The sequence below is a fragment of the Tinamus guttatus genome, unplaced genomic scaffold (assembly GCF_059628265.1).
Source record: "Tinamus guttatus ecotype Peru unplaced genomic scaffold, ASM5962826v1 Tinamus_guttatus_pri_ptg000288l, whole genome shotgun sequence".
Lineage (NCBI taxonomy): Eukaryota > Metazoa > Chordata > Aves > Tinamiformes > Tinamidae > Tinamus > Tinamus guttatus.
The window spans coordinates 4,033,159-4,044,756 of NW_028288822.1; the positions used below are offsets into that span (position 1 = coordinate 4,033,159).

Sequence of the window (11,598 nt, forward strand, 5' to 3'; positions counted from 1 at the left end):
CCTTTCATGTAAGTGAGTCTCTTATTCAGACAGGAAAATATGGGAAAAAAAGCAGAGGCAAACTGCCACCCCATCAGCTCTGTAATACTTCAGTTTCACAATGGGCTGCTGATCTTACGTTTTTATGTAATAGTTTGTTATTTATGTTGCTTCATAAAAGAAAAGTATTTTAATTTGCGTGAGTTTTATAAGCAGGTATATATGAGCTTCCTTTACTTCAGGAGAGGAAAGAAAGAAAAGAAATGCTAGAATATGGCTAGGAGCAAATTGATTTCTGGTGGATGAAATTTATAGGCTTTGACATTGCTCTGACTGCAGTTTCATTTTGTAATAGAGTTGGTTATGACACTGCTGCTGCAGGACTGGCTGTCATTACTCAAGAACACTGTTATTTTTATTTTTAAATTGAGGAATCTGAAAAAGGTGTAGCAGGATAAAAGTGTAAGAAGAGACACTACTAAACCAATAAGAATGATTCAGCATTTAAGAGAGATTTTAACATATTGGTGAGTTGTTGCACATTTTATTCTTAACATTGGTTTTGTTTTCTGTAAAGGGAAATCAGATTCTCAGCAGCCTTTCCATTGAAGAATACAAGGCCACACTGAAAATGATAAAACAAGCCATTCTTGCAACAGATCTAGCACTATATATAAAGTAAGTCAGAAGCAAGTTTGGCTGGATAGTCTTTGTTGCATGTTTGGATTGTGTCAACATGCTGTAATTTTTTTTCCTGTTTTTACTTATTTTAAAGGAGGAGAGGAGAGTTTTTTGAGCTTCTGAGGAAGAAGCAATTTAACTGGGAAGATCCTGTGCAGAAGGAGCTATTTTTGTAAGTAAATACAGATGATTAAAAAGCCGCATAATAGCCGCCAGATTTTCCATGCCCCACTGCTGTGAATTTCAGTAAAAACATCAGATCTGTGTACTCCGGGCCTGTGCAAACTGGTACAGGTGACATTTATCACTGAATGACTTCCTGGGTCTAGCTCTGTAGCCTGCATAATAAACTTGGATAAGGAGCATGTGGAGTCTACCACATTATCAAACCTAGGGCATCTTCATAACTTGCTTTCATTTCACTTTTTTCCTGACCTTGATTTTTCTGGAAACTGGATATTCTATTTAGTAATCATTTGACTTGATGGCTACATAAGTTTCACTGTACAATGATTCATAGATTTCTTTTTCTTTTGTTTTTTTTTTCCTACAGAGCAATGCTGATGACTGCTTGTGATTTATCAGCCATCACCAAACCCTGGCCAGTTCAACAACGGGTATATGCTTAATTTTAAGTTTTGCTAAACATAAGCTCTACGTAATACATAATAGCCTCTGCTTCTTCTATCTAGTCTCCTGTATTGTAAAAGCATTGGTGGAATGCAGAGCTTTAGGAAGCCATCCTCCAAAGAGCTAAATGGGAGGGTTAAAGATTTTCTCCAGTATTTACAGCAAGATATGTGCATTTAGCTATGTCATGTTGTTAGAAGTATCTGAAGGTGTATCTGAAGGCACATTTAAATATTTTTTTGTAGTTTTGAACATTCCTGTGTTATCACAAGGCAGTCAACTAATGCAACACGCTACTTCAAAACAGCTGACTTTTGTGTTTATCATGCCAGCTGTTACAAGCCATCAAATATTCCAGCCATTTTATTCAATTGGCTTGCACTGTCAGAGTAGGTATCAGCACATGCAGGTGATATTTTTTTCTGCACAGCATGTGAAGAATAATTCTAAACCAACTTTTAAGCTGAAGAGTCTAATGATAGCAGCTCCAACTTTGATATATTCTAAACTGAAATGATTTTTCAAACAGCAGGTGCCTAATGTTTTTTTAAGTGCAAGATATCAGATTTTACAGGTAGAATATCCAGAAAGTAATAATTTAAAATCATTAGTGATTTTTGAAAGTAATTGCTTTTAGTTGTAGATTTAAAATACAGTCCTTAGCATTTATATTTTTTAATTTGTACATCAGTACCTCGTAGGATTATTTTGAGATTTAACTAATACGTAAAGTAGCTTTGGTAGTAGAGTTTACACAAGTCCGGAGTGTTATACACAGACATGAGACAATACATGAAATATTTATATTTCATGTATGTATTCTTATGATTCATTGTATTCATCATATAGGCTAGAAGCTCTACACAAGAAAACTCTTTCAATCATAGGTAGCAATTAAACTTACATAGCTCTCAATGTGTGACATTTCTTACAGATTGCTGAGCTCGTAGCTACAGAGTTTTTTGACCAAGGAGATAAAGAGCGGAAGGAACTCAACATAGAACCAACAGTAAGTGACAGAGTTGCACAGAATCACCTCTTTCAAACAGGACTTTGCACAGTTTTCAAAAAACAGCTTTTCTGCTAGTAACCATGGAACCGACTCCTTCCCTGCCTTCCTAGTAGTCACTTTTTCTTCTGTGGTTCACAAACCAACACTGTCTCATTCTCTCTGAGCCAGAAGAACAGACAGCATTATTTCCTCCAGGGCGATACTGTTAAATTGTCTGGGAAATATATTTCTAGGCTGGTGCCTATTTGTGACCTATCCCAAGAAGGTGAGTTTGTCTGTTCTTCCGGGAAAATGGGCTGCGCCGGTCCAAAGCTCGGAAGGCGAGTCATGCAGTCAGACTACTAGCATACCGCACATAGATAGCCTGCTATGCTGAGCTTACTGTGCGTTTTAAGCTGCTACTATGTAATTCCAGCTTTCTCTTCAATTTCCTTTTTATATAATGTATTAAATATAAAACTTATTTACTTTTTTTTTCAGGATCTAATGAACAGAGAGAAGAAGAATAAAATTCCCAGCATGCAGGTTGGATTCATAGATGCTGTTTGTTTACAGCTGTATGAGGTAGGGTACATAAAAAAAAAAAAAAAGATTGCAAAGATCTAAAACCGGAACTGCTCACTGTGGCCTGTAATAGCTGCAAATTTAAAATTAGAATCAAGTTTGTTGTAGTTCCTTAGCTAAAAAAGACGAATTACTTTGGTATATTTTACATATGTTTCATTGCTGTGATTATTATTTACCATCAAAGACTTTTGTTACATACTTTTTTTTAAAACAGTAAATACTGGGTTCTAGGAACTGGGTGTTAGATCTCTGCATTATATTTGTGGTTCTGCCAGTGAGCTGCTATGAGCTTCGCTAATAATGAAAATAACAGTATCCATCTACTGGACTGATAAAGACTGTTCTTAAAATACTTTTAAAGCATTCTGAATTTGTCAAGCAAAAAGTGACATGCTATATATGTAGGAAATTCACTGAGGTTAACGTTCCCCATGCCTTTTTTTCTCCCTCTCTCTTGTCACACACACAAAAAATGCCTGAGAGAACTGGAAATATTCATCATAGTCACAAACCACTCTAAGCAGGTATTTGGTCAGATACAGTGTGAAATTTTAAGAACACTTATTTGGTTGTCACATATAACCTGTTTTACATGTTCTTAATTTATTTCAGGCCCTAACACACATATCAGAGGCCTGCTACCCCTTACTGGATGGCTGTAGAAAAAATAGGCAGAAATGGCAGTCGTTAGCTGAACAACAAGAAAAGAATCTCATTAATGGAGAAAGCAATCAAGCTAAACGGAACTGAGGTGCTGATTTGACAACCACGAGCTTAACTACACACAGAAGACAGTAATTGGGTAGTACTGCATTTTGCTAAACACTGTATGGATTTGGCTTATGTTTTGCCACTGCTGTATTATTTTTCCACATTTTAAAACATAGCATGACCGTGTATATGACAAGGTATGTAAAGACTGTATATTTCTTCTATTTCATTTGAGTTAAAATGGAAAAAAAATGCAGTTAGTTTATGCTACCCTGTTCTACAAGATGGTACGAGTGCAGTTACTTGACTGTCCTTGAGAGCCTATTACTTTAGAGATGTATATAGTTGTTTAGTGATCATGTTTGGCCAGTATGTTAAAGACTACTGCATTTGGCACCTTTTTTCCTCTTTCAGTCATGTTGTGTTAGGATATATAAGTAAGTGAGGAGCAGTGTTGCCTGTTCTTTTCCCAGAGGTTTTAGAGGAAGGTTTAGGACTAACTCTGGGGAGCCTAATCCAGCATATACTATGCTAACCTTTCAGGAGACAGAATGGGTCTTTGAAATGGAAAAGCCCCAGAATTTGTTTACCCAGGGGCTCTTTCACATTAGAAGAATATCACAACAAAATGTCTTACATTTGGAGAAGTATTAAGAAAAACCCTGCCACTATGAGTCTGAGCATTGAAGTGTCACAGTTATCCACAGATGAGGATGTCTGCTTAACGAGTGCTAAAAAGTCAGAACTCCACATTAGTGACAGGCTGACTTGGAAGAAGGCTTCAAGAAGCAAAACAGAGAAATGGAAACTAAACAAGGTTGGTTTTGTATGCTGGCTTCATCTTCATCTTGAAGATAAATTTAACATCACCATAAACACCGAAAGCAAGGCAGGAAAGGTAGAAGACCATGTGACTATAAGAGCAAGAACTGACAGTCTGATTGAGAATGACCTGGGCATGGCAGACTTGTGGCAACTGTTAGTGCCAGTGCTGTTGTGAAATGATTATGACCACTTTGAAGAACTGCTTGATGTTTCAGAAAATTTTATGATAACATTTTTTTTAGAAATCATTTTGAGTATTAGTTACTTTCAACAATTATTAATCAACAAGTCAAAAAAAAAAAAGGAAGACTGACAACAAAAATATCTGTATAGGAAACATCAACAAATATTGAAATAGAGAAAAAGAAACAACTAACTTGCAGTAGGAAAAGTAGGAACTGACATTTTATTTAAATGAAGATGACTAATAAATTGTTTTGAATTGGTCATTGGGAAGCAATTAAAGAAAATATATGCACAAGACAAATCCACAACATACTGCCTAAGAGAGGTCTACATAGACCTCTCTATATAGGATTATGAGATTAATGTCAGCAGTGTAAGACTGGTTAGTAATAGAGATGCACCTTTGGTGCATGCACCCGCAAAAAAATGTTAAGTATTTAAATCTGTAACAATGAACCTTTAATTAAAATTGGCAGTAATTTTAGGTAAAATACATGCATTTGGGATTGTACATTGAAGTGCAAGCTTTTATTAGTATCAAAGTAATCCAGAAAATTTTAGTTGGAAACTGCAAAAATTCTTCTTTCCCAAGAAATTATTAATTGTGGCCAGAAAAATTTCTAGCCAGAAATTAATTGCTGGCCAGGAAAACAACCCCTATCTCTATTTGTCTCTATTTGATAAAAAGTACCAAAAATTAATGAAAGATGAAGCAAATGTTTCAAAATATTCCACAATACTGAGTTCTGTAAGTTATTAAAATGTAGGAAGCAGCATGGTCTGCAGCATTTTTACCAACCTATTTTTTTGTCACTGATAAAATTTTATCTCAGATTTCTCTAGTAACTACCAATAATATATTATTGCACATAAATTTGAAAACATTTTTTCTATGAAAGTATTTATAGTAATAGCTATTTTTTTCAATTTTTCCCAAAAGTTATGGAATAATGTAATAATTTAGAATTTCAGAGGCACTGTTATGTAGTAGTTCATATGTGTATTTATACCCATACTGTACAAGGTATGTGTACGTTTAGAATATACATCCTATATATGCAGAAAAACTATAGTACTCCTCCTAGAAGTTTTCAGTTCCTTTTTGATAAACAGGACATTTTGCTTCAGGATTTTTATAGCCTTTGTATTTTCATTCTATTCCTTGGATGCTTCAGACACTGAAACAGAATCATTAACTAAGCCAGCTGGTAGGATATATATTTAATATAGATCTGAACAAAGTATATGTATATAAAGGTATATTCTGCTAGTACAGCTGAGACTAGTAATTCATGGTAACACAGCAAATCAACTATAGTAATATTACAGTATAGTGACATATCATTTACATTAAGATCCCAGTATTTATATTTCTCTGCTATATTGTGTGTTCAGCACAGCTTTATGACAAACTTGTAACTGCATACAGAGGAGTGCTGGATTCATACCTTGACACGATAAAAATAAACATAACAGGTTGCATTTTTTCAAAGTTCTATTTAAAGTGTACCTAGTCATACAACATATGCATATATTTAGGTACACATCTTTACACATTTAAACCATAGAATTTCTTCCACATCAAAGATCAAAACAAATATAAAAATACAGATTATGGCAAATATACCATCTAAATGTCTTAATTCACCTGTACTTGTATGTATTTCTATAAAACGAAACCTTTTAAACTACTGCTGCAAGGACCTTAAAAGTGTAATTTGCTCCCTGAAAATTCAGACAGTAAGTTATTTATATGGTGTTTCAGTCTGCCTGAAAGTAAAATCAAAGGTGGTGTTTTGTCTCATAGCTTTTGTGAAGACTGTGTGCAGAAAAATTGTTCTTACATTTTATAATACATATAGGTGACAACATGAAAAATACCAGGCTGTTCTCTGCCTGAAATATATTGCATTCAAGGCTCAAGATTTGCAAACATAGCTACTGGATTATAGCCATGCGGTCATTAATTTCATCATAGGTTGTGCATCCAATTATTTTAGTCAGTTCTCAGACATATTCCATCCTAATTCACATCGCCTAGATAAAGAAATCAGCAAGGACTGTGCAAGATACAAACTGAAATGGAATTTACCAATTTATTAGTTCATTCTTAATTCCACTAGAGCTACTGTGAAATTTGATGTTGAAATTTTTGGGTGCAGTATTTGTGCCACTATGTTTTTAATATATTTCTTGATAAATACATCTAAGTTAGGAACCTATTTGTTCGCAGACACACACGTATTTTTCCTATGAAGTCACTCCACAGCAGTTTAGTGCTTAGAGTACACTTGATTTTCTTTTCCTGTTTTTAAAAAATAACATATATAGTAACATCTAAAAATTTGTTGATTGACCCTAGTTCTAGTTAAAAAGAACAGTGAGTCTCTGTAGATAGCACTTGTTTTCCAAGAAGTTAGTCACTCATCTAATATTAGCTGTAGAATGTATAGGTTTTACATTATCTCACACAGTAAAAGAAAGGAGAGAAAAATAAACCATCGGTCTTTAATGTCTTATTTGTAATTCAGATGGTAGAGATACTATTGATCTTTGATTAGTAGTTAAGCGTGGATCACTGAGCAGAATGCAAGTACAAGTGGGCTCGAGCTAAAAGCGAACAAAGTACTCCACTCACTGCTAGCTGTCTCCTCTTAGAAGAGACGACTGCAGCCTGATTTTATGCATTGCCCTCTGCCAACTGGAAACATAAAGGTAAGTTGGAACTCCATTCCAACCAGTTTATCTGGCACTGGCATGAACTGCCAGTTTCAGAGCAGTGTCTAATTCATATCTAAGATTTTTCAAATCTTAGTAATTGACTATTTCAACCCGGCATAGAGAAATTTAAAATTATGAGGTGTTGCTTGAGCAATCTGGTTTTGACTCCTTGAATTATGCATGGGAGTCAAAGTGGGGACTGCTGATGGAAAAAACATCAAAATAAATTCATATAGTTGTAAGGATTTTATAGAGACCTCACCTTCAAGGCAAAGTTTTATATTAGCTTTAGAAATCCTGTCTCTGTGACAGTGTACGTTCTTCTTCATGTCAAATCACATGCAGTTTACAATCCAGAGATTCAGCTTTATTTTACAACTGCCCACTATATAATACAACCCCAGAGAGCTGCTTTAGGGACAGGCATTAATTTGAAACACAAGCTTGAGTTGCGGAGCTTAAATAGAAATTTTAGTTTGCTGAAAGGATGAGAAATAACAAGCTGCAGTTTCAGTTTGAATTTTATTGGAATAAGAAACAATTTAGAGTCTAGCCTGGCAAATAGTGATACTTGCTTAATATAGAAAACTGTGTTATCAAGATATTTTATCTTTGTCATTGCTAGATGAATGAAAATTGCATGGGAAAGTTTACCTTCTACATAAAGAAATACATTTCCATAGAGAAACTCATATCTAAATACCACTGTTTGTAAATGTATACTAATGTGACAATGCTATTTGAATAGCTAGTTTCCATTAACTGAACTTGTCATGCCAGGGCCTAGGATATGTTTAAATCCTCATTTGCAGTTAACTAAATGATTCCAGTTTACCTCAGTGGGAGTTTGATTGAGTTATACAGAAAGTGAAGGAATGGGTCAAAACTACCTTTTTGCCTATACGTATAAAGAGGGACCAAACTCCTACCCTTGGTAACATCTGCTTTACCTATTCTTTAGTGTATTCAGCTATTCCTGATGATGTCCAAGGTACCTTACAGATGTAACTGAAGTTAGAATTTGAGCCCTCTGTGTATTCATATGGCAGACACACAAATGTGTCTCAAAGAATGTAGTGTGAAATGCACTGTAAATAGTTTCAATATACACTGCTATTATAGTTTAATAAAAATCTTAATCACGGTCACTAGCCACTGAGTTTGTCTATTTGTATTCTTTTAACTTTTAAAAATATTTGATCAAATATATAGTTTCTGAGCACAGTATTTTTGTATCAGGTTGAGATGGGGTTACTCTGTATATTATGTTCTGCGTTTTAGTAGTATTGAAGTCATAAGAATGTTACAATCTTGCTTCTGCTGTCCCACAACTATTTACATTACTTTTGAGAATCATTTGTCCTCCTTAGTGCACAATTAGAGAACATAGGTTGTTTTCTGTGGTCAGACTACTGCTTAACTACTTACTTTCCTCATACTTCTCTTTGTACTGTTTTCATGATTTGTAAAATAAAAATGACCAATGTCAATGTAATTTTACTGTCTATTAGTATTATTGAGGTTGAATCAATAATCAGTGATTATCTGGATAATCAGATTATCAAAATCAGCACTGATTTTTCCTTCGCTCAAATAATTGCTTCCATAAATATTCACTGCATATATTAACAACTTCTCTGGGTCCTTCTATTGAGAAGAACTTCACTATTAATATCAAGATACTCCTGAAATAAGCACTGTCATTGGTATGGTATTCTTTGTCAAAAAGCAGTAACAACAAAATAATTCACTCCTATTAACCACTAGAGCGCACTACAGCTACACTTACCAAGAATTGTCAGAAAGCAGGCTATTTATTGCACAAGTAGAAGTGGCAAATACAACTGTGGGAATTGTGTGAATAAAACTAGTCAGTGTTCATCCTTACCTTCTGCCCCCAAGTATCAATTTCTTGGGGGCAACAGTGTATAAGATATACCAAAACAGTCAATCCAGTGACTTCAAAAAAAAAAAAAGTGTGTGAAAAACATTTTTGACAATAAAGCCACATCTTGTGTAAAGTGCTGATGAAGAAATAGATCCAGACCAGCAGCCTTCTTGGCACTTCCTCTCTTTTGCCAGTTAAGTAAGTTCTCTGCAGCAGCAGATGGGTTTTTTTTAGCTCTAGGCAAAACCAACAAGTATGTACATCCCTGACAAACAACAGTGCTATTCAAAAAGTTATGAAGGGCCAGATTTAGTCCAGCACAAAACATGAGCACTGTTCGCCCAAACCAACTGCAATTGGCGAGTGCAACTGAACAACTGTCTATGTGCATACACATATATCTGGTAACCATGTGCTGCTGGGACTGCAAGCTTTCCACTCACTCACCAGCTTGGTCATGCTCCTGCTGGACTACTTCAGTATTTGAGTTCTTTCCTGAGAGGTAGCACAGTTTTTACCAGGAGGATTAGAATATGTTCCTTGACTACTCCAGAAAAGAACATAGCCTTGAAGTACAGTCTTTTTTCTTGAAAAAGTGAAAAATCTTACACATCATGCACAACAACCATGACTCTTTAACAAATGGAAAAGTCAATGGCGTGTTCCTCCAGACCTATTTTTAATAATAGCTGTAAGAGCTCTAGTGGAAATACATGGCACGTTCCTCTGAAATCTCACCTTTTAAAAATTTAATGAGATAATTCAGACGTATGAGTTTGCTACAGTGATTCTTGAGCTTTAGGATCCTTAGTGATCTATGCAGTCAGACAGCCACTGAATTTCTCAGCTTTCAGAGGCAGGTAGCACATCTCAGTTCTTATAAAACCATAACTTCAGAATTTCAATTCCAGTTGAAAGATATCTCAACAATTCATAAATATATTTTCACTTCAATATTCTCAATTCAAATATTTTTAAAAACTTGGCTTCCTGTTATCCCCCAATATTCCAAGTCTTTTATTTAAGGTGGATTTTTTTCTTTTTTCTTTTCTTTTCTTTTTTTTTTTTTTTTTTTACATTTTTGAGTAAGCTGTTTTCCAAACAGCTGTATTATTTCCTGTTCTGAATCAATACTATCAAGATAAAATCCTCTTTCCTGATGAATCACCAGGATAATCAATTCAGATATAGTCTGTTCCTGCCCATCCAATGGTTCATAGTAAGGTAATAGATCCATAGTTGATCTTTGCATGAGTTTCTTTTGTTTTAACACCTAAGTTTGAAGTACCTTCTGTAGCAAATCAATATATTTTATAGTGTATCAGAATGTGTACCACAGCACCTACACATAGTACCCCAGAATACCTCCTTTGAACAAACTATATTTAGTTGTCCAACACAAGATCTTTAAAGAAAAAAAATAAAAAATGACACACACACAAACACACAGAGTAAAATACATCGTTAACTCATACCGCTAGGTTACACGTGATACATTCATATACGTGTATTTCTTCAAAATATTCTTTGTAGCATTTAAGTCACTGCCATAAGTGATTTTATGATGACAAGAGATTTTCATGGAAGAGAAGTGTTATCTTCATTTTACAGATAAACAGAAGGATTAACTTGATCAAGGTTACACAGAAAGTCTGTTTCTGACCTGGAAGCAGAACTGAGATCTGGGTCCTAGGTGTATTTATGTTGGCAATGGGTCAATACCACACCTTCTTTCTTCACTGCAACTAGGCCAGATTCAACTATTTCTGGTAACTCTTAAGACTAATTTTAGGATGAACCAATGGATGAAGCAAATACCAAAGCTGGCAGAGCTTTAACCTTCTGCATTTTGTTTCTAGATTTTTTAAGCTGGAGCTTATTGGCTCATGTCTTTTAGTTCTCTACAATACTCAATGCTTAAATCATGCAGCACTTTGATGTATGAGTGAAAGCTTTAAGATCCAGAGCTGACTACTAACTTATCACACAAATGGATTCTATACTCACAGAAAAATTCCAATTAAGTTGAATCTTGATGTTGAGCAAGTTGCAGCATCAACAGCAGCAAGAATATTCTTCCTGAACAGCAACAAAAAAAAAAAAAAACCTGATTGAGCATGATCTAATCCTGCTGCAATACAGCATCCAATTGCAAAATGTACATCGAGATGGCATTATTTAGGCTAAACTATTTAGGCCAAACTAAGCTCCTTGTTTATACTCCATCTATAGTTACACTAGAGTTGGTTTATTGATGTGAGACCATGCAGACATAACCCCAAAGCAATGAACTATCTATCTGGGGTGTTCTACTGAGTTACAGGGATTTGATACCATTCCCTTTGAGTTTAGTAATTTCATACTACACCTGCTAAAACTGCAAGTTCATGCACATCTT

The 11,598-nt window shown here is 35.0% G+C and overlaps 1 protein-coding gene across 4 annotated transcripts in view; it reads left to right on the top strand.

Annotated features, from left to right (window-relative positions):
• Positions 1-3,737, top strand: part of PDE5A (phosphodiesterase 5A) — a 51,400-nt gene extending 47,663 nt beyond the window's left edge. For all 4 annotated transcript variants that reach the window (XM_088527686.1, XM_010225939.2, XM_010225938.2 and 1 more), the window contains exons 16-21: positions 557-657; positions 755-832; positions 1,214-1,277; positions 2,225-2,299; positions 2,783-2,866; positions 3,482-3,737. In XM_088527686.1, coding sequence (XP_088383812.1) covers positions 557-657; positions 755-832; positions 1,214-1,277; positions 2,225-2,299; positions 2,783-2,866; positions 3,482-3,619 — 540 coding nt within the window. In that variant the 3' untranslated portion in view covers positions 3,620-3,737. The remainder of the gene's footprint in view (positions 1-556; positions 658-754; positions 833-1,213; positions 1,278-2,224; positions 2,300-2,782; positions 2,867-3,481) is intronic.
• Positions 3,738-11,598: the final 7,861 nt, after the last annotated feature.